General features: G+C 43.5%; 1 protein-coding gene across 2 annotated transcripts in view; it reads left to right on the top strand.

The window, feature by feature from the left end:
• The first annotated feature begins 332 nt into the window (after positions 1–332).
• The window catches only part of adgb (androglobin), a 31,552-nt gene continuing 8,553 nt past the window's right edge, over positions 333–23,331 (top strand). Inside the window, exons 1-27 of one of the 2 annotated variants that reach the window (XM_037450245.2) lie at positions 333–542; positions 1,375–1,528; positions 1,675–1,767; positions 2,947–3,018; positions 3,218–3,394; positions 5,446–5,585; positions 6,663–6,749; positions 8,012–8,172; positions 9,341–9,417; positions 10,207–10,381; positions 10,776–10,869; positions 11,365–11,512; positions 13,518–13,563; positions 14,482–14,593; positions 14,708–14,771; positions 14,893–14,994; positions 15,990–16,098; positions 16,212–16,350; positions 18,122–18,236; positions 18,540–18,707; positions 19,343–19,481; positions 19,634–19,768; positions 21,098–21,191; positions 21,847–21,975; positions 22,163–22,316; positions 22,416–22,603; positions 22,875–23,041. In XM_037450245.2, coding sequence (XP_037306142.2) covers positions 472–542; positions 1,375–1,528; positions 1,675–1,767; positions 2,947–3,018; positions 3,218–3,394; positions 5,446–5,585; positions 6,663–6,749; positions 8,012–8,172; positions 9,341–9,417; positions 10,207–10,381; positions 10,776–10,869; positions 11,365–11,512; positions 13,518–13,563; positions 14,482–14,593; positions 14,708–14,771; positions 14,893–14,994; positions 15,990–16,098; positions 16,212–16,350; positions 18,122–18,236; positions 18,540–18,707; positions 19,343–19,481; positions 19,634–19,768; positions 21,098–21,191; positions 21,847–21,975; positions 22,163–22,316; positions 22,416–22,603; positions 22,875–23,041 — 3,310 coding nt within the window. In that variant the 5' untranslated portion in view covers positions 333–471. Of the gene's footprint in view, positions 543–1,374; positions 1,529–1,674; positions 1,768–2,946; positions 3,019–3,217; positions 3,395–5,445; positions 5,586–6,662; positions 6,750–7,602; positions 7,718–8,011; positions 8,173–9,340; positions 9,418–10,206; positions 10,382–10,775; positions 10,870–11,364; positions 11,513–13,517; positions 13,564–14,481; positions 14,594–14,707; positions 14,772–14,892; positions 14,995–15,989; positions 16,099–16,211; positions 16,351–18,121; positions 18,237–18,539; positions 18,708–19,342; positions 19,482–19,633; positions 19,769–21,097; positions 21,192–21,846; positions 21,976–22,162; positions 22,317–22,415; positions 22,604–22,874; positions 23,042–23,331 lie in introns of those variants that run through there. The other variant, XM_037450246.2, reaches the window with a different exon arrangement.

The following is a 23,331-nucleotide window of genomic DNA, read 5'->3' as shown; positions in this document are numbered from 1 at the left end:
TCCACTCAGGAAACAGTGCGTGATAGTCATTAGACGCTTTGCCCTCACCACTACAGCTTGTTCTCTTTCACATACCGAACTGGTTTGCAGACCATGACCCAAATGTGTGTGCACCAAACGATAGACTTCAGGCAGTGCACGCGCTCCGACGCCATGGCCTACAGGAAAATCTATACTTTGTGATGTCAATGTAACACTGGTATCAAGATAGCCTTAGAAAGGCTTTGATTCGACTCTGCAGCACATTTCTAGGCAATACATGCATTGCATCATTCTCTCGTATACGACAATAAGGCCTGCATTAGAGGAAATACATTGTATTGCAAACATAAAATTGTAAAGGAAACAGCTATGCAACCGCTGCAGACCGCGCCCACGTGAAAGCCACGTTGCTTAGCAACGCGTCAACTGTTTCCGAGCGGAGACGCAACCAAACAAACGCACCTGCGACGGGCTACCTGACTTGGTGAAATGTCCAAGCCACAACTCAAGAAAAAGGAGTCCTCCTCAAGTAAAGGGTCTTTGTCCGAGCGACAGGCGGAGTGAGTTTAATTAATGCTGGCTGTTAGCGTCATACACGTGAGCATTAGCCACCCGTCCTTTAGAACTTAGGTTAGCTAACGTTAGCTCAAGTTAACGTTAGGTTAGCTAACGTTAGCAGTTCGGGGAGCACGCTCATCGTGACATCGCACGTCATTGTGTAATGTTCGTCATTACAAAGATGAAGTCACTGTAAAGTAATCTATGTGACGTTAAATCACTTCCACCGGGTATAGAATGGGTCTAAATCAGTGATTCTCAACTGGTGGGTCGCGACCCATTAGTGGCTTGTCATTAAGGGGTGATGGTGGGTCCCGGAGCCAGACCAGTTGAGAACCACTGGTCTAAATACACACCCTGCGATCATTACGAAGGAAACTGGTTGCCACGAGCGACACCGAGACCGAAAAGTGGCATGTGGCAGGTGGCAGGTTCCTTTCTCAGAACAGCATATTGCGAAATGGCCCGGCCTCCTCATCCACATGCAAATCCCGTAAATGTTTTTTTCTACCTTTATTGAGAAATTAGCACAACACAGCGATTTGTAAGTAGGCCAGCGTCTTAAGTAAATTGATGTTTTTTTTATCTCTGCAATTTCCTTCTTTTTGCAAAGGAATGCGAGGCTTTAGAAATGGCGATCAAGGGATTCTGTATTTGCTCATATAGCCTGACATTGGTCATTGGCCAACGTTCTGTTGCCAGTATGAGCTACTGTCGCCACCACAATGAAGGGGTAAACAGTTTGCTTTAGATTGAATCTCTGGCGCTTTTAGAGCTAAATGTTGACAGAAGGGAAGCCCAGAACAAATGAAGAGTTGTGTGTTCTCATTTCAGAGCAGCGTCCATAGCCGCCTCTTCCTCTGAGAGCCTAGGGGGTGCATGGAGATTCCCCATTTGGCCTGAGTGGAATGATGCAGAAGTGGAAAAGGAGAAATGGGACTCGAGTAAAGGAGCTGAGGATGGAAAGACAAGCAAGAGTCACATTGCTGTAAATCTGTAGTATACAATGACTGAATAAACATATATACTGTACAGTGATGTTGGAAAATCTACTTTACAACTGATATTGCGTTAAGTATGTGTCTGTAATGTCGTCTTAATACACCGCATTGACCAAGTTTGCTTTTTCTGCAGCCATTTTATGAGAATCCCGAGGGAAGAATATTACTGCCCCAGCTGCTGAAAGTGCACTCGTGGAAGCGTCCTAAAGAGTTTATTGTCAACAAGGTAACTTTCATGCTTCTACGTTAATGAGTAAACTGATAAGGTTTCTGGGGATGTCTGTTTACAACAATGACGGTTATCCAATGGCAATTTATAGCGATACAAGTGTGGACTGTGACGTATACAACCCTATGTATGTAACGTTCATAAACAGGTCTCAGGGCATATATCATACTGGTATACAAGTATAAGGGTTTGAAGGATTTCATGTAAAATTACTTGACAAATGTATTATGCTTTTATTTTAAGTAATGGTTTGTCATTTACCATCAAAAACACAACTTTGCTTGGTTCTATTTCTGGAGAGCTGTTTTTTTTCTCCCTCCAGCATCACAGTAATTGATGATGTATACCTTTTGGTCAGAAAAAAAGAGTTGCTTTTCAACGATATTGCCTTTAGTGGTAATACGTTTTTAATTTTCATTATTGTTTTAATTATATGTACAAAAGGGATTTACATTGACTAAAGGATTATGATTTAGATTAAAAAAAAATGTCTTGCAGCCATTAGATATATTAACTACGTGTACATCTTTGCCACCCATTGTGGAACGTACCCAAGCAATGAATGAAGTTTTAATTGCATCACTACCGTTTTCTGTTACCACCCCCCTCACCCCTCTCAATGCAGTATTGAGCAATTGCTGGAAGCTTCTTCCTTTTTGAATGCATGCCAGGTCACAGGCTGCTTTTTCACTCAAAATATCAACAGGAACACAAGCTAATCACAAAAGCAATCAGCCGTGCAGATGCACTGTGAAATGCTCTCTTCCTCAGCCTTCACCAGTCTGTATTTACAAAACCAGCGTTCTTGATGGAAATTATTTAAAGATCAGATCTCACTCAGAGTTACAGTGATGGTGTGAGAAAACACGACCTATCTTAACCCACAACAGAGCTCTCTCAGCATAGTACGACCCATTGATTTATTTTTAGTAACGTAATAAAGTCTGCAAATTATTGGATATTCATCCCAGACACATTTATTTATTTTTCAGCAATATTTTAAAGCGGTTGACCGCTGTGTTGCTGCAGTGAAGGCTTTTGAGATGTACAGATGCTGCTGCACACAGCATGACAGCCTGAGTTTGTCTGTCAGTCACCTGGCTGTGAAGGTGCCATTTTTCTGAGGAATGTTTCGGTCTGTGCCTTTAATCAAAACAATGATGTGCTTTACTTTAGGCTCTCTCTGTTGTTGAAAATCCAATTTCCTTTGACCTGCTCTCCCCCAATGATCATCTGATTTGCAGTGAGGTTAGTGTCTACTTTTATCCAGTGTCATATAACACTTGGATAGTGCAATTCAGATGTTTGATTTGCCTAACCCTAACCCTTTTTAATTTAGTCAATGTTTGATAATCTATGTTTTCAGCCCACAGATTTAAAGATTGATTTGTAGTTGTTAAACTCCCAATTACCTTTCTTTCCCTTCCCTCTCCCATATTTGATCAAGCTGATGCGGCGGCTCATCAGTGAGATCTGTATTGTTTGGACGCTGCATGAAGGCACACTTACAGAAAAGGATCGTTGGAGACCTTGGGAGCACATCTACTCGCTGTGTAAGGTGGAAAAAGGTCATGTGCCTCTCTACAACGACTATGGCAAATACGTGGTCAGACTTTATTGGATGGTGAGGCCGACACACACATGCGTACCAGCACCCATTCACACATAGTCATCCAGGACTTGGTTGAGAAACTCAAAAATGCTGACATAACCGCAGATGAGGTTGCAACGCCTCTTTGTCGATGAGACATTTTAAAAGGGCACATTTGGGGCGGTGGATCACAGGAAATTGCATTGTGTTGTTCACAAGGATGAGCCACAGTTGCCCCCATGTAGAGACATATGGGTTTTAACAGGAGTCAAATGCTTCTCAGAGAGCAAGGCTCAATTTCGGGGGGGTCGATGCCTCGTAGGGCCATGAGAGCGGGCACAGCACTGAGGGGACACTGTGCGCCGCATCGTCAATATTATTGATTTATGTGCAAGTGTTAGGATTTCTTTTTCCTTCAAATAAAGCTCATCAGTGCATTGCGATGCAGCTTGCCACAAGTGACACGAGCTGCCGGCGCCCGAGCTTCAGTATGTGTGGTGCACGCCACCGATCTCCAAGTAGAGGGACACTGCATGAATGTGTCATCTCAGACAGGGAACTTCTGTTCCAGCACAACAATTTGGGTCAGCGGAGTGAGTGAAAAGCGCTAAAAATGATTGCGCTCTGAAACACTGTGACTCTTGCCTTGACAAACAAGCATGACACGGTTGAAGGCAGCCGTCCCCGTGCCAACCCTAGCACGCTGACAGATGGTTGTGGAGATTGCATGCAGCACCCAGCCCCCAGCCGCACCTCTCGCTGCTTCCCCCAATGTTTTGGCTCGTAGGACACTCTGCTCATACGATTCTGTATTGTTCCACACCTATTGGCTTTCTCTTTCACACGTTCCCATATTGTCACCTGGATTCACTCCGTCCTACAACTCTGCCTCTCCTTTTCCTCCTTTCCCCTCGTGTTTTCACGCTACAGTTTACGCCATCTGCGAACACGCCGAGTTCCTCCTCGAGGCGACGTCCTGACAAAAAAGTGGAAGAACGAGCAAGAAAGAGAGTGGGCAAGCACGCTTTATCTTTTTCCTGCTTGTGCACACATCTCTGATAGAAGCAGTGGCACAGCTGTGAGTCACAGTCAAATTATCACCTGTTTGTGCTGCTTTTATTTATTTTTTTCACCGGCAGTGTGAAACAGCCCAGATGGCCAGTAGACAGACAGCATTTAATAAGCTTTGACAACCAAACAGGATATGCAAGCATAAGGTAGCTAATGCAAGGAGAGGTGTTGGAATGTGGACCTCATTGAGGCTTTATCCTCCGCCACCATCTGCTGGTGTTAGGTATTGTTCGTTAATTGATTTGGGACTTTAGACAAGTTTCCTCTAACACGCAAAGGGTTCTAAAGTTCCATTTGGATGGATTCTGAGCAGGGATACGTTTTCAGCTGGTTTGAATCGATTGAAAGGGTGGCACGGTGGTGTGGTGGTTAGCACTGTCGCCTCACAGCAAGGGCGGCCCGTCTGTGTGGGTTCTCTCTGGGTACTGTGGCTTCTTCCCACAGTCCAAAGACATGCACCGGGGATTAGGTCGATTGGTGACTCTACATTGCCCGTATGGGTGTGAATGGCTGTTTGTCTGCCCTGCGATTGACGGCTGTGTGACTGGCGTACCCCGTTTCTCAATTGACTCCAACTCCATGTTGTTGTTTTTTTGGAGGCCAGCCTTGAAGTTAGCATTGCACTGGTTCCCTAGACAAAATGCCGATGGAATATTTTTTATTGTATATTGGATGATTTCGGGAAATGAGCTGTGACAAGTCTATTATGCTACTACCTTTTGTTCATCCCGGTAATCAAAACAAAACAAACACCACTTTATGAATTTTGAAGTGTTCATGAAATTGCAATTCAGGCTTTAATGAAACGCTTGACTCCTCCACAAAGGGGAAGGAGGACTTGTGTTGCAGTAGTCTCTTTTAGCCAATTGTTAACACTCCTTTTTTAAACACATAAAAACTTTTTTAAAAAGTAGGGTTTTTAGTAACACATACAACGTTGTTATAACTAGGATTTGAGGAGCATTGATTGCAATTCCATATTTTCTTTTTGTGTCTTCCTCACTTGCTTTTAGGGTTGTTGGAGGAAGATAATGGTAGATGATTCCATGCCATTTGATGAAGAAAACCACCTTCTTCTTCCTGCCTCCACCTGTCAGTCGGAGCTTTGGCCAATGTTGTTGGCTAAGGCTCTCATTAAAGTGGCCAACACAAAGTGAGTCGCTGTACACTCCGGCCATAACATACACACAGATCTCAGTAGATAAGAGTTAAGTTAGAGGGGAGCAGACTGCTCTCCTGATAACGCCGTCTCAACCAACAGCGTTGTCATGAAAGCGTAGACTCTACCCTCCAGTTACTCTCTCAGCTAGACACTGTTCGCTCGCTCAGCATATTTTCCTTATTACATGCTGCCTTTAGCTGAAGGCTCAGGCATCGCCATGATAAGAGAGAGCTGCTGCGAAGCAGTCAAAATGCTTCAAATCTCGTGTCAAGTCCCTATTTTCAAAATGTGTGTCTTTCTTTTATCGTGCTTTACAGAGTACACTTTACTCTAAAATGATCAGGATAATTCAGGGTCGATTGGTTAAATTCCTAGGTGACTTCCATGTTGAACCTAACAAAGTAAACTGGACCATAAAACACACATTGATGCAGAAGAGGATCCACCCGGTGGGTTTTGCTGAATAAGCCAAACCTCCACCTGAGCTAATCTCTGTCCTGGGCTTTCACAAATTCGGTGACAGACAGGTACTGTGTGTGTCTGTGATGGGGCAACATAGCGTGCTTAAAGGCGGCTGTGTCCACGGATATTCAAGGCATGAATGTTTCATCCAAGACAGGAAACAAAGGAGCCTTTCTTCTCCTGAATTATTGATGAGTCATGGGGGAAATGCTTCATATTCAACTAGTACCAAACTTTCCCCAGGTGTCGGCAGGAAGCAGACACACACACACACACACACACGCACACACACACACACACTTCTCAACATAAGCTGTCAGTTACCTGAGCTTTCTTCATTGTGGTGTTGTTCCTAAACATGTTGCCAAAATATAAACAGAATACAAGTGTGATGATGATTCATTTGTATTGTGAGTGGCTTTGCAACCTCTTTGTCATGAGTTGAACCCCTGCGTGCCGAGCGTATTTGCAATTTCACATATTGAAAACGCGACCTCGCACGTTCAACGGTGCCAAATGCCACAATATGGAGTTCGAATGGGGTCTATGCTGTCTTGCACAGCTGTCTTTTTCTTTTTTTTTAACAGTCCCCTGTGTGTTTCTCAGTGTAGTGTCAGAGGTCCACGGAGAGATGGGAGTGTTCACTTTTATCCACACCCTCACTGGCTGGATCCCAGAAATCTCTCCAATCAAGTAAGGTCCTTATTGGGCTCCTCCATTCTTATAACAGTTTTGTCTGCATCTTGTCCTAAATAGTATATGTAAGTAAGTATAACTCTCTCATTTTGCCTTTGTTAATGGAGTTATTGTCTGTGGCTCTAAACACACTCACAGAGCCTGACTAGTTGCAAATTGTTCCTAATTTTAAAGAAACATACTGGAACAAAAAGAAGCAGAGAAAAGTGTATTCGTCAACAGTAACATACAAAAACAACTCAAGGCTAAAATGGAAACAAGGACATTTCTAATGAAGAGGGAGGAGAGGCAGTGTGGGGGAGAGAATCGCCGCTTGCCAGTGATAGAACTTTAATGGGGCGACAGTGTTTTGGAGCTGAGCTGGAGAGTGTTCTCTCCTCTTGCTCAGCAGGATAGCTGCTTAGTGGCTCGCCTTGGGAATCCACCAATACGTACAGCCCTGAGCATGGCAGTGTTTGTGTTCCACACCGATTTATGACACGTGGGCCTGCGGTCCTTTGTGCGCGCGTGCGCGCACACACACACACACACACACACACACACACACCACATTTTAATTTAATCAACTACTACTGTTATCAAGAAAGAACAAAAAACAAAGAAAGCAATTAAATGCTCATCCCCACAGATGAGCCATGGTTGTAATGCAGTAAATTATAGCCAATATTATGGTGCATCATTTTCAGCCACGTTCCATAAGTTTTCTATAACTAGAACTATTACAATTGGATTGCATCCAATGGACAACAGAGAGACACAAACTGTAAAGGGATTTTTAAATGTTCATATGTCTTCCTCACATTACAATGACCGGATCAGGTTGAGAAACGGTAAAATTGTCGACTAAACTAACATTCAGTGCTGTTCCTGGAATATGATGACATGCTTCATTGAACATGCTTCATGATTTTGCCTGTGCACTTGTTGTTGTGTCAGCAATTTGAACAACCCATAAATCGGACGTGGTGAGGAAACGGCTCCAACTTCATTCCACACTGTCTTCTGTCTCCTTACTACATCGAAAAAATATTTACGAGATCTTTTAAATGGAGTATTTTTAGCACTTTGCCTTGCCTTTGTGTATGCGCTGTGCTATACAATTAAGCTTATCTTGGCCTCAGTAGAAGTGTTTTCCATGTGTTTAAGTGGAGAATTTATTGTATTGTGTACTGGAAGAGCTGTAGCCCATTGTTTATATTTTATTTTATAACAATGTTTTCCCTTGTCACCTGTCCCTTTGTTTCTATACCTCCCCTCAGGTCTCTATACCTGGGGAAAACGTGGGATTTCTTAAAGGACACCATTCCCATATTTACACACCGAGATGACAGTTTGCCGGAGACTGTAGATCCAGCTGCAGCTAGACGTTCCAGCTGTGATAACGGCAATAGTCCGCTGCCTGAGCCAGAGAAAAGGAAAGGTCTGTAGTGTGAACAGACACGCACGCACACACACACGCACACACACACACACACTTTATGTGCAGTACTCTACTACGTATTTATATACATAATTCAACTTCTGTGGTGAATGACAATGAATATTTCATTGTCCTTTAAAACTCAGACTTAACAATGATTCAATTTTCTTCAAGCAGTAATAATAAACCTTTTAACATGCTTAGTATTGATTTACTTTAGGACTGGGAAACTCCAGCTCATTGGGCACCATCAGGCCATTTTGCTAAATTAACTACTTTTTCCAGCCGTTGCCCCTTTGCCTCTTTTCCTGATGTTTCAAGCATCACTTCCTGTTTTCCCAAGCCTATGCATTATGTAGTGTAGGCAGGGTTAATGTGTCTATGGAGGCCTTTAAATAAACCAGTAGAGGGAGCAATGGCTGGGTGAATTATTTGGTGTTCCCGCAGGGCAGAAGAGCCCCCTAATTCAAATGTGGTTTTGGGATGAAGGCAGGATTGGGGCCTCAGAAAATAGTGTGTGGCTCGTAGTTGTTTCTGGGCGGGGGAGTTATGGTAACGGCGTTTTGAGGATTGTTCAGTTAATAAAAAGAAGAATTGAAAAAATAACAAATTCACTTTATAATTAGTGATCCGTCGGAATTAAATTATCTCAATCCTCCTGTCCTGTAATTCCACAAATGCATAAACGTAATGTACTAACACAGTGTTACTTCACAGGACATTTATCCTTCATGGAAGTGGAATACATGGTGCTCTCTATAATATCCCATTGAAATGCGCAAATCACTATGCAGCATGAGCAACACTACTGTTTAATTCTTAATGTGTATCTTTTAAATGAGTGTAGCAGTGCTCCAATCTCAATCTCAATATGTCAATGTCTCCAGGCCGGGACCGGATCACATTTTACATAGATTTGGAAATTTGTGTAGTCTGTGGCAGCTTTACTTTCCATTGGTTGATGGCATTCATTGTTTTGTTTTTTCTATAGTTAATCATTCGCTCAATCAACACAGTCTCTTTGTAAAATCCACTGTGCACGGATGCAGTCCAAGGTCTACAGCGTGTGTCAATTTGCATGTGTGTGCATGTTGGCGTTTGTGTTAGTTTGTATTAACAGGATACCTGCCTGTTACTTATGTCAGTCTCCTTTGTGTGCGTTCCTTAGGTTCCCCTGAAGTAGTGGTGTGTGCCAGCCAATACCCATTACGGCCACATGACAATTCCCCCTGGTTTGGACAAATGGTTGTTTTTTTCTCTCTTTCCTTTCCTATTGCTGGCTATGCAAACATAGCTCATTCAATGTTTTGTGCTTCAACATGTGTAATTTAGAGCATCACTATACAAGGAAACAACTGTCCTAACGGAGTAACGTTTGCCAGAGCGCACAATGAAGTCGCCATACCTCTGTGTGTGTTGATACCCGAGCTCCTCCGACAGATGAACATGGTTAGCTCTGTTAGCATGTTTGCTGTAGTTCGAAGTGCGAGTGCTGTTAGCACTGATTGCCGTTGAGAAGGAATCAAGAGGATCCCAATCCCACATTAAAGCATCTTTTAAGGTTTAACCTTCCTGGAAACCTTCCCGCTGGTTTTTGTGTTGACCCATGTGGAATGAAACAAATATAGAGACAAAATCATTATCGTTAATTAATTAGGATTATTCAATGTATCAATGTAATGTCAGTACTTAAACCTCCCCACTCAAAACACAATAATGTAAAAATGTACTAGATCCCATAAATAACGGTGGATGGTGGAGATGAAACATAAGAGTGCTTGCGACCTGGGGGCACGTTGTGTTCTATTTGGATGCTTCTCCTGAACAGGCTTCACTTGTTTTATTATTTAAAATCTATGCAAGGGATAATTATTATACAGGATGCATCACCTCGACCCTCATCCTTGGTCACCATCCCCTTTTGATACATATGTAGAGTTGGTTACAAGTGGCCAGTATCGGAGAATACATTTTTAACTGCAATATATGTATATTTTTAGATCTCTGTTTATTTGTCTATATGCACATTCGCAGGCTACCTCCTCAGAGTGTCTTCGGGAGTACGGCCTCTCCTTACTGTGCAGCCACATTGTCCTTCTGACAAGAACCAGGGGATGCCCGCTAGAAGCCCCACCTAAACCTCCACCTGTACCCCAATGGAAACTCATCCGCCAGCGGAAGAAGATCACGGTCACAGATGAACCACAAAGTGCGTGGAAGAAAATAAAGGACGATGGATGCAAATAAAAAAAATGCTTGTCAGGGTGAAACGAGGAAGAGGATGCAGGGGAGGATAACTAATAGAAAAACTAAAACTGATGAAGTGCAGGTGAATTTTATAAATAAATAGTACTTGAGGGGGGTTGCGAATGCTGAAGATTCAGTCTGGTGTACAAAGTGCATTCAGTACTGCATGCTGAAATGAAAAAAGAAGGAGGATAGCTATGGTATTTCTGTAATGAAAATAGCTGCTGGCTCGGGCATATCTGACATCAGCTTATCTGTGGGTGAAACCAAAAATTCAGTGAAAAGAACTAGTGTGTGAAAAAGCAGTGCTGGCATGATGTGGGAGATTTATTTTTTATCCTTCTATCTTTTTTCAGAGCCTCCTTTGTCAAAACCAGAGAAGTTCATTGAGATCGCCAGCCCTTTTCTCCACTTCCCAGTCAAGAGTAGCGGTGGCCTGATACCGGAGTTGTGTGTACACTTGAATAATCAGTAATGGGTATTTTCCGGTGTCCTGCTCATATAACTGTAGTTTTTTTTACTGCTCTATGCTAGCTAACCTTTGCTGTGACCTTAGTGTAGAGAAAGCAAAGTAGGAAAACGACTCCATCTGGAGATGGAAAAGGGAAATTATCATGATCTTCATCATCCTTTTACTGTACCTCCAACTTTTTCTCGTTCTCCCTGCAACAGTAGAAGGGCATACAGGTAGCAGTTAAAAATGTTTATTGTAGGTGTCAAAGCCTACAATATTATAAATATTTTCATTTTCCCCCACTCAACTTTTACTATAATCACATAATTAATACAAGCTAATCACATAACAAAACATTGTTACAGCGTTACGGTGTTTCTAGTGTCTTTTGATCATTACTGGTTGCTTCTAAACGCATTTCCGTGAGATGAAATGCGTGTTAGTTGTGGTCGTGTTATGACGCATGCATGTGCTGTGTGTCCACATACCAGAAAGGCCCAGCGGAGCATTCAGAGGATATGTCCCCACGGCCCCCCTCTGGTGTCCATTGCCGAGAGAGAAGAGGCCGAAGAAGGCCCTGAGCCCGATGCAGCTGAATGCGCCGCCAGCTCAACAAACATCAAGAAAGACAAAATGGAGGTACGTAGAACTAATGTCCGCTGGGGGACAGAGACAATTTATTCATTCAGTGTGTGTGTGTGTGTGTGTGTGTTTAACATTTTAAGGAACATCTTATTGTTGTTGATACAAAAGGGATTTATTTAAAGACGGTAACAGCTGTATTTCATTTTGGGGTTTAATCCCTTTCTCCCCTCCCTCCCCACACTGTCTGCTCTGTGAGGATGCATATGAAGGCTCATTGGCACTAGCTCTGTCTGTCAGTGACAACAAGGCTGTCATCCCCCAGCCTCAAAGTCACTTCTGCGGTGTCCCGGCCAGGCCACCGGTGACCAGGGGCACTCGCTCACCAAAGGGAGGGAGATGAGGGTGCGGGCAGCGCCCAGAGAGCGACAGACAGACACAGAGATGAGAGTAGAAGCAATGGTAAAGGGGGACAAAGAAGGGGGCACTGAAACAACAGGGCGAAAGTGACAAGTTGGACGGGGAGAGGTGAAAGCAGAGCCGCAATCTCATTGAGACGCAGTAAAAGAGAACCTCTGGTGTGTGGAAGCGGGCGCGTGGGTTTCATCCAGGGAGAGGTCGTGTACTGTGCTGATGGGAAAAAGCAGTGCAATTAGATGGTGAGCCATCAGTGTCTGCGTCTCCTGGGGGGTTCATTATTACACTTCACTCCTAGCGTACAGAGAAAAAATAGTCCACATTAATCGCCCTCTTGTGTAACTGTGACCAGTTATAGAGCGGTTAGGCTAGGGCAGTATGGACATGCTAATTTGATGTGTCATTTGGGCTTGACGTGCATGTGAACGTGCACTCATGCGCATTGGTTTGTGTATGTGTGCCCGATTTTTACTCGGTGCGTGTTCCCGCTCTTCGCAAGCATGCGGTGGGTCACGTGCTGAAGGGACTGTACGTCGAGAGGGACGTTTTTTTTTTCTTGTTCTTCTTCTGATTTGACTCCCACATTTTTGCTTCTGTTGTTGCTGGCCAACCGTTTTAACCTCTGTGCCAAGCTCCTAAAATAAAGGAAGGGCGTGTAACATGCTGTCCCTAACACCCTTTTTGGCCCACGCTCTTAACATTAAGTGTGGGTAAAATAATTAGATCCTGTTTTAACTTGGAGTGTTTTGTGTAAGATCTTTGTACATCCTCTCATTGAACACAGGGGAACAATCTGATGAATATCCTGCTGTGGGTGGATGGGACTTACCTTAGAGATAAAATGCACACATTTACTTTTTGTTGTGGCAGTGAAAGTGTTGCTCTGGTGCAGTGAGAGGATGTCAAGTGTACCCCACAATCACGATGCCTTTCCATCTGTCTGGGTCTCCGGGTACTTATTCAAATAAGTGGTGACTCACACACACACACACACACACACACACACACACACAGTCACTCACTCTGACTCACCCAGAGAGTCTTGGCTAGGATCGCTTTGAAGTTACACTACACAAAGCCAAGATTTTTTTTTGTTCAGATCTGAGTAGTGTTGACCAGGATATTTCCTTAAAGGAACATTGGTTAAACTTCAGATGAAGGGTTCCGGTGGAAGGTTAGACTACCTGGTACTGGTGTACCACTTGAATTTCACTTTGTTATCCAAGCAGCAGTGACGCTCTTTTCCGGATTGCATCATCTTGTGCTCTGTTCGGACAGAAGTGTGTGTGTGTGTGTGTGGTATTTGAAGGATTCCATAATGACCCATTAGCTGTACGGGCAGACGAGCGTGACATTTTTTTTTCTCGAGCCGTTAATTACCCTCCAAAAGAGGCAACACGCTAATCGACATAACCGCTCATCCGTCACTGACAGTCAGAGTGTGTTAGAGCCGGTATTCCCTGGTGGAGAGGAGCAGCCCATGGCACATGAAACCACGTCTTGTGTGTCCTGTGGTGTTTGGCGTGAATGCCCAACACCACAGCTGGTATGGAATCATTAGAGGGTGGAGGCGTAACTCTGTGGCAGTATTACTCCAACAGCAACTCACTGTCTGTGCCTGTCTCTCTCTCTCTGTGTCCCTAAGGTTACTGCAAAGGACGTGAAGAAGGACAACGATCACATCTCCAATGGTAAAAGCTGTTGCTGGGCCCTTCATTAATGCGGAAAATGTTTGGAACTACATCTGTACATCGAACAGATGGGCGTATCCTCGTTAGTTCAGTTCTAATGGAAGTATCAAAGGTCTTTGTTATTGGCCGATTTGAGCCGCACACATTTACCATAGTCATAATAAATATGAATAATATGGGATCAATATTTCCATTTTTGGCATCTACTCTTTCCATCTTGCTCTCCATGCTTCTGTCTGTTGGCCAAAACACTTTGAAGAAGATGGGACTGAAATGATGCCTCATGACAAGCCAGTTCCCTGCCTTCTCTCTGCCCCCGTTTAGTTGCCTAGTAACACTTGCAGTCTAAGTTAGCGGACCAGCATTGCTCAGCAGCAGAGACACTGGCCCTCGCCGCCTCAGCTTTCTGATCAGACTTCTCACTTTGAAAAGAGCCTGGGGGCAGAGCAACTGTGTAAATGTGCGCTAGTCTGTTTTATTATTATTTTTTTGGTAGAGAGAGTATTGCTCTGCATGCGTTGAGGAAGTGTGGGAGTCTGTGAGTGGGAGTGTGGATGTGCATGTGCGCTTACACCGTGCCATTATGTGGGAGTTGGTCCAGTTCGGCTCACTGCGTTTAAGATAATGATTTGAATCTAGGATAACTTACTATGAGTCACAAGATGAAAGGCATTTTGAAATGGGAGATTTTCAGGCAATTTCATGTCTATTTGGTATTAGTTTATCATGAAAAGCACCATTCAACTATCACGCTTCTAGCTTAATAAATCATTTTTTACTACGTTGCAATCATGCAGAGTCCCATTAACCATAATGGCGGATCAATTTACTTCATAATTGGTACCTCGAACTAAATGTCTAACCCACGAAATTTTTTTCTAAATACAGATGTTAATCGTGTATGAATCTCCCTTCCAGTTAGACCCAAAACGGCATTGGAGGAGCCTTCAGCTGTGGAGCCCTCGGCTCCTGTCAAACCCGTCCTGCAGCTGACCTGGATGGACCTAGATGACTTTGCTAAATGCTTCCAGTGCGACACGTGCACACACAGGCGCCAATATTTTCTTATATACTTATGCACATAGACAGTAACGATTGTACTTGTTTTTACAGTGACTAGCCTTTATTTGTCTTTTTCTTCAAGGACACTCTTGGTTTTTCATAAACCGCAAATCTACCCACATCACATCCAGGAATCACATTTTAAGGTAAAGTCAGTGAGAAGGATCCGAGATTTTCCGTTTATTTTTCCACATGTCTTTTGTAGATAATAATGCCATTTGTTGCTGTTGGATATATTGTTGTTAATTTTGCTGTCATCGTCTGCAGAGCACCGTCTTGTCCAAAACTGCAACGGCCACCTACAGTCCAAAGTCATCTATACAGTCCCCTGGATCGCTGTCTGGGACATCGACTGTAGCCAGCTCTGAAGTACACACATGCAAACACACATATGCTACAAAAAAAATGCAAACGAGGGAAACATACTATGCGTGATTAGAATTTATTCTGTACAATGCATCGATAATTCACCGTCGCTGTTGCTGACTTCCGAATATGAGTAGTGGTATAAGTAGGGACATCATCAAATAAAGATCTTTGGCACATAGCAAATAGCTTCACCTTTAATCATGGTGTTTTGTTTAATGACCTTTTCCCAGGCTATAACTGAACTGTGCATTTAAGAGTGCCACAAGGTTCGCTGACCTAGCATTAAGAGGCAGTTTGTTTCAGGGTCTGAAGCCACAACAGTAGGCTCTTGTCAATAATCTGAGGTACAAAAAACATGCTTTTTTTGTTAAAATGCTTTCTGAATGATCAACAATACAAGAATATCTAAAGATCGTATGCTGTGCAAAGCTTTGTAAGTAAAAGTAAGGGCATTTGAGAATTAATTATGAATGTACCCGCTATCTGCTTCACAGGCTTCAGTACAACAGAAATTTAGCCTGATTTGGTGTCTAGTATTGCCAGTGTGTGTTAGTGTGTGACTGCAGCTCTGTGTTCGTAGAGTGCTGAGTCTGCTTGTCACTCCAAACACGTATGCGTTCTCTGCCTCTCCTCTTGTTCTCTATCCGTCTATTCTGCACATCTCTCCATCTCCTGCTTTGTCTTCCTCGCTTCCTTTCTAACTGAATGCATATTCTTACATTGCCAAATTCACAGGCTTTCCCTCCCTAAGTACCAAGTACCACCTAAAAATCTTCTTTACCTCAGCCAGCTCTTTGGTACCTCGTATTGCCTCAACTTACCTGCCCTCCTTTCCCCCTCCCTTGTGTTTTCCTCCACTGTCCCTTGAACTGAGTCTATTATCCCTCCCTACAGATTTATGCTCTTTCTCCATCTCTCTTTCACGTTTCTGTTTTCATACTGCTAATTCATCGCCGTGTGCGTTTGTGTCTCTGTATCTGCCCTCCACCCGCCAGTGCCCAGAATTGAGAGGCACTCACTACCTGTGTGTGGACAGCCTGCAACCTGCCCAGATCCTCATCAGTTTCTCTGTTCTGCTTCTCTGGGGAAATGCAGCTCAGGAGAGTAAGGACATTATTACTCTACTATTTGAAATCAATAAACGGTTTATAAATATTCATAAAAATGTTTGTGATTTTTCACTGCTCGGCACATTTTCCCCACTCTCCAACACCAAGAGAAAGAACTGTATGCAGCGTGTACGCCTTCAGTTCTCATCGCCCAGACCTACTCATGGAAAAGTCTGCAGTCCCAGCTGCCAGTGCTCACCATCAAGACCACCTGCTCAAGGGCCACCATGTTGAAGTTACCCCCCGGGTAGGACAGCATTAATGAACATTGAGAATGAGAGTGTATTATGTAGTGTGTTGATCACAATTGACACAAGGATCGCACAAATCTATCCTCCAAGACAATCCAATCCCCATTATGTTGCCACAGTCTGTTACTATACCATTTTACACTTACTTAATATTTACATCTTGATATTACCTTGCAATGGTTATAATATATTCTAATCCCTAGTAGGAAAAGCTTTAACCTGTGTGACCATTCTCGACTCATTGCAGTTACTGGCTTTATAAACTATTTTCTGTTGTCGTTTAAACTCATAGATTTATGTAAATTTAGCATTTAACATAATAATCTTAAATATACAGTATGTCTTAGCTTTTCCCGCATGTCATAGCCCTAAATTACCATAAGAGCTCATCAGGGGTGTACTAAGGATTCCAAGATTAGAGCTTTAATTCCCATCATGGTAACCTATTATAAAAATGTATGCATTTTCTGGACAGCACTCTCGGGAGCTTTTGATGAAAGAGTTTTAACCTTGTTATGATTTTTACAGCCAAACGAGATCTACTTAAGGCCATCACAAAATGAGCAGAGGATATCTGCCTACCTCATATGCTCTGAAAAGCAGTACAACGCCTCTGTCCTAGTCTCTATTAATGGGTGCTACTTGGCCTAGAAGAAAGGGGCCTAGTTTCCGGGGTCAGGTGCAGGTATGCAGCAGTGCAATTACCACTGAGCCATAATCACACTCACAGCACTCAACTTATCCTGCCCATGTGCCCCATAGTACACTCTCCCCAGGAGAGAATGGCTGAAAAGTCTAGGCTTTTGGTCAGGACCTGACATATTTTCCTCTTTGTTCCTTTTCCTTACCTCCATACTGTTCAGGGTACATGTGTATAAAGATGTATAAATGTTCATCATGCTGGTGTCTCCGCAAGGTCCCTTGTTCTTCATGCTGGTGTCCCCTTAAGGCAGGGGTGTGAAACTCATTTCAGGTTCGGGCCAGATACTGCCCACTTCGACCAAACGCGGGACACTGACAATCGGTACGGCTGACGGGGGAGGGAGTACGCGCTGACGGTCCAACCGGCAAATGGCTGACGGGGGGAGGGGGGTGGCGCTGCCGATCCGACCGGCGAACGGTGCGGCCGACGGTTCGCTGACTGACGGTGACGGCTGTCACCAGGCGTACGCACTCCGGCCGCGGGCTGCGAGTTTGACATATGTGCCTTAAGGCCACAAGTTTATCATGCTGCCATCCTCTCAAGGTCACATGTTCATCATGCTTGTGACCGCTTAAGGCCACATGTTCTTAATGTTGTGGTCCCAACAAGGTCACTTGTTTTTCATGCTGGTGTCCCCAAAAGGCCACTTGTTCTTCATGCTGGCGACCCCACAGGGTCAATTGTCCTTCATATTGTGGGCCCCACATGGTCACTTGTTCTTCATGCTGGTGAGCCCACATAGCCACTTGTTCTTCAGGCTGGTGTCCCCACATAGACACTTACTCTTAATGTTATGGCCCCACAGGGTCACTTGTTCGTCATGCTGGTGTCCCCACAAGGTCACTTGTTCTTAATGTTGTGGGCCCCACAGGGTCACTTGTTCTTCATGCTGATGTTCCCCAAGGTCACTTGTCCTTAATGTTGTGGCCCCACAAGGTCACTTGTTCTTAATGTTGTGGTCCCCACAAGGTCACTTTTTCTTTGTGCTTGTGACTCCTTAAGGCCACATATTCATTATGGCCACTTGTTCTTAATGTTGAAAGTTTCCTTTCTCTCTCTTGCAGGCGTCATGTCTTGTCCTTCCACACAAAGGCAGCACTGGGCTACGACGTTCACCTTTGCAGCGAGATGCCGTTCACGTTCGGTGACGAAGAGGCCATCATATCACAACTCACCAAGGTGTCCGAGCCAGTCATTTGACATTGAGAGTTATTAGATAAAACACAAGTAATACTAGTAGGGTAGTATTAGGATAACGTACAGTAAAGGAGACTTAACATTACATTTTTCTTCCTTCTCTTATGTCTGAATAAGGACTTCCAGTAATGTCCTCTGTAACAAAGTCACCCCCCTACTCATGAAAGCTCAAATTTGTCTTAGTGTCGTGAAGCCCCTCTGCTGTTTCTCCTATATTTGACTTGCACACTGATGAAAGTAAACACAATTTGAATGCTGCCTCACATATTTCTCTTTCTTAAACAGGAAAGTGCTCGTTTCACTGACCAGGCCTCGTCCATATGGAGAGGACTGTCCAGATTGGTGTCTTCCTTTAGCAACGAGCAGGACCAACCAGCAGCCAGAAGAAGTCTGGAAGAGGCTCACTGCCCCCAAAACATTGACACCCCACTGGAAAAAAGAAGCCACAGCAAGGTAGCTTGTCCACCTGGTATTTATTCATCCTTGTTCTACTCATACATTTCTTACCATTCATATTGTTTAGCTACTTTGCAAGAGCTTTTTGACTTTTTGTTGGTGACATTACATTTTTCATTTAGTTTTTTTTAATTTCAATTTATTTCAATGCCACCGATTTCCACAGACTTTTGATTTTCTTTTGGGTTGAAATCTCAATTGTTTTATTTTCAATAGGCATGGACAATGATCAGTTCTGAACAACCAGGGTGCATACTGATATAAGATTTACTAAACTAATACTCATTGTTCAATTTTCATCCTAGAGCTTTCATCTTTTAGTGTTCAAATACTAAAATTAAAAGTGTATTTTTATTTAAATATCACATTGCTTTTGATATGAATTAGTTCTATTCTTAACAAGGCCTGTAGTGGTTAGTAAATGAAGTGGAGTCTAACCACGCACACACCGGAGGAACACAGGGTTTTGTCTCAAAAGATGGTGAATAATCTCTTACTCAAACTCTCATTCTAATAAACCAACAATGATGTAGATTATAGAAATCCAAATACCCGTAAAAGTGTTGACACTTTTGGCACGCAAATCAAACAAGTGTGTGTGTGTGTGTGTGTGTGTGTGTGTGTGTGTGCAGGTTTTTAACTCTGCAGTTTACAAAATGCTGTGTGAGGCTCTGGGCAGGAAGCTGACATCAGAGGAGCGGTTTGCTGTAGTCGTCCTCACAGCTGACCCTTCACTCTTGGCCAATGACCCCAGGATACACTCCCCTACACGTGAGTTCTATGTGTGTATGTGTGTGTTTTTTCAATCATGCACATTGTTCCCCTGCGTATGTGAGGATGTAAAACGCCAGTGATTCCAATTAACTGGCCTCTCTTATCGTTCACTATTCAACATTAACTTGCAATGTTAATCTTCTGTGAAGTGGATGGAGAATCAAAGCCTCCTGAAAGATGGAGCGACAGGGAGCCAGCAGACAGCGAGGTCAAGGCAGCCATCGTTCTGCAGGCTGCATTCAAAGGGCACACGGCGCGAAAGATTTTGAATGCCTCGAAACCAGGTAAAAACACTCACACACCTCGGTGCTGTAGGTTTGAAAGGCAACACATGAAGCCATATTTGGGGTGGTTAAAGGATCCGCATTCTGGGAGCTAATACAACACAATATTAATAATCTATTATTTAGTGTCTGAAAACACACACAAAACCCCTTCTGTTGCCTATAATCATTGTTTGAGTACGCCCGGTGGCATTATTGAGCCTCTGAACGGAGGCACATATGGATTGATGAGACTGCCAGTCTTGCTAACTCACCTTGATGAGCGGTGGCCACAAAGGGGACGTGCACACACGTAGGGAACACACACACGTGCACAAAACATTCCTGCTTCAATGGCCAATCCTCTTAAAAGTGACAGTGTAAAAACATGGAAACGATGAACAGCTGGTAGGAAACATTGAGAGATGAAATGGACACAGCTGGGTAGCTAACTTAAAATAATGTTGCTTTTGTGCAATTTTCTTTGGTTTCGGTTAGATTATTTTTATTATCCAATGTTCTCCAGAAGTGGTGGTAATAATCTTACTGTGAAGGTGCAGCACTGTTTGCAGCATTACATTCTCTCTGGACTTGAAGTTAACCCAACACAGGACCCTGTCACCATCTGAACAGCTTGTATTCCCTATTCTTGTATTATCTCATTAATGCATTGTTTGCCTTTAAAAAGCACAGTACAGTTGTGTACGATTTATACATATTTTGTGCGAAATTAAATTTGAGCATTGCAAACAGCCAAAAGATCCACATTGTGATTGGATCACAAACACTAATCAACTTATACAAACATTAGCTTTCTAATTGAAATTTGAAAAGACATTTGTTTACGAAAAGTATGAATTTGCATTTTCTTACTTCTCTTATTTGCCAGGACACTTGTTTACACCACATTGCTCCTTTCCACTTTGTATGTCTGAAAGGTAACCTCTTTGGTTCTAACGATGATGGGACATCTCCATCTCTCAATAGCCTCCCTGGGCCAATGGCCTGCTATAATAGCTGCACCAATTTGGAAAAGTGGCCATTTGAAAAGCGAGAGCTGAACGGTAGGACGGGAGAGGAGGAGGAAAGCTGTGAGGACCCATAACTTCGATCATGCAGCTGTCTATTCACAGGCTTTTTCTCACCTAATATGAATGGAAAAACACCTACTGATGTACGTGTTGTCATAAACACACGGCATCGCATCTTTTACCCAATGCCTGTCTGGTGGGATGATTGTTAGCGGTAATGTGAAGGTGTTCTCGTATCTCCGCCCACTGAATGAAGCAAAATGCGTCTTTGATTGTGGCTTCTTATGTGTCTGTGTATGTGTGTGTTCGTGTCATTCAGGCACAAAGGAGAAACTCACTGCCTCCAAGATATTTTTAGACATGTGGCCAAAGGTCGAGTCGGATGCAGAAAAACATGCCGCCCTCTTGCTAAGGTAAATGAAAGAAAATGTGTCAACATACCGATGAAAGCGAGTGAATGATGTTCACACAATGTGTGAACTGTACACTATTACCGTAGCTGGTATTCATTCGCACGGATGTTGTTGAGCGAAAGGTTACGAGGCCTCGCGCCACAGTCCTGTGCCAATGCTGTGTACGGTACGTACGGCTTGCATTTAGCCTCAATCTACTCCTCCTCCTGGTTGTGGCGGCCAGGCGGGGAGCATTTTCCACATTGTGTTCCATCTTTTCCCAGTGGTACCATCTGCTGTTTATCCTCTCGTTGTTCCAATCGCCTAGCAGCGTCTGCCGAATGACCTGCTGCCTGGGGAAGTGTGTGTGTGTGTGTGTGTGTGTGTCTGTGTGTGTGTGTGTGTGTGTGTGTGTGTGTGTGTGTGTGTGTGCGCGCGCAGAAAAGGGGTCGGTTGTGTTTTGTGATCCCTTGAGCATGTTTTCTTCTTCGCTGACATCCACTTGAGTTCACGCTGAGACGTGAAGCATCGACACTCTTCCAAAGTATTTTTGAATATGACTCATAATCAGCTACCTTTTAGAGCAATGTTTCTACCAGCAGTTTATTTACAAAGAAATTGTGGTTTTAATACTTTACATTTCAATGTGCTCTGTACTTGTGTGTTTTCTGCGCAGCTATATCATTGAGCGCTCTGAGGGAGCAGAGCTCTACCCCTGTCAGCAGGATGAATGGACCAGAGTCACCTTTGCTGATTACTCCGTCTCTCTTCGAGACACAGCCAACTCCTGGACCTTGGTCTTCAGGTTAGAGGGCAGTGGGATCAGTAGTACCCTGTATCACACACTCGTTATCAAATGTCAACCCGGCTCGGGAAATCCTGGTGAATCGAGATGCAATCCCTTATAATGGGAAATGTAGATATTTCGGTCACATCATATTCTTTCAAATTTCAACTAAAAATAGTTTAAAAAAACGTTTGACTTTGTTAAGAGAGGTGTTCCTGGTTCAAAAGGAGATGCAGCTTGTACCAAAGGTCTACTCCCCAGTCCCCAATTGTCTTCTACACGTCATAAACAACGACACTGGAGAGGAGCTGGACATGTTGTTCAACAAAGTGGCCCCCCATGTCTATCGACCCAACAAGGTCTGTGGATCATGAGACGCAAATCCTAAAAGGAAGAACAGTGAAATCTGCTTTTCTCTAGTTACGTCTGTCTGATATGTACGTGTCTGTATTTTCCAGCTTGGATACACCTTTGTAGCAGAGGCTGTCACATCGGAGTCACTCCCTGCTGGCGCCAAGTGGAGGATGCGCTTGATCGGCACAAGGGAACCCCTTCCAAAACTTTCCCGCGAGACTCCCCTCAACGTGTTCTCAGTGAAGGAAATGCGGGATTATTACATTCCCAATGACAAAAACCTCATTTGTCGGTAAATGGATTTATTATGCTTTAAATATTCTTTAGCATAGTTATGGTTAGAGTCATATTTATACTTTTCCTTTTGAAATCTCATGTACCTGAGGTGGGTCATAGAAACAGATGTTGTTAATAGTACTACTGAATCTGAGATGTTTCATTATTAGAAAGCGGCTGTTACCATAAATAGCGCACACATTTTACCAGTAAAAAAAAAAAGTCTGATTTTCTTACACAACACCATGTTAGAGACGCTCTGAGAATCATTTTGAACTTTCCCACAGTTGCCTTGTGCGTGTGACTGCAGACGTCATTGGAACCATTCAGTTTCAGACTTCGAAGGCAGACGCGTTGATCCGTTTGTCCGTTCTGGACCAGGAGAAGCTGGTCGCCGGCAATACCGGCAAGGGTCACGTGGTAATTCCTATCTTCTGCTTCTTGGCCAACGAAGGTGAGCCCTTAGGTTTGAGTATTTAAGGGTCATTGAATGTAACCCGTGTGGATCATTCTAGAAGATTTGTTAAACTGTACAGGAACTGTCACCATTTTAGCCGTGTAAACGTGTCACTACTTCTTCATTTGTCAAATTTCTAAACGTTGAACTGGATTTTAGAATTCTGCGCTCCACCTTTTCTGTATGTATACTACTGACAATAGCATAGGTAGACCTAATATACAACACACAGGCACACATCAAAGAGATGGAGCCCCCGTACCGTTTGAGAGAGGGGGATTCAGGAC

The sequence above is a fragment of the Pungitius pungitius genome, chromosome 20 (genome assembly GCF_949316345.1).
Source record: "Pungitius pungitius chromosome 20, fPunPun2.1, whole genome shotgun sequence".
NCBI classification, from domain to species: Eukaryota; Metazoa; Chordata; class Actinopteri; order Perciformes; family Gasterosteidae; genus Pungitius; species Pungitius pungitius.
Note: the sequence above shows the minus strand (reverse complement) of the source record. Positions and strands in the feature narration are given on the sequence as shown.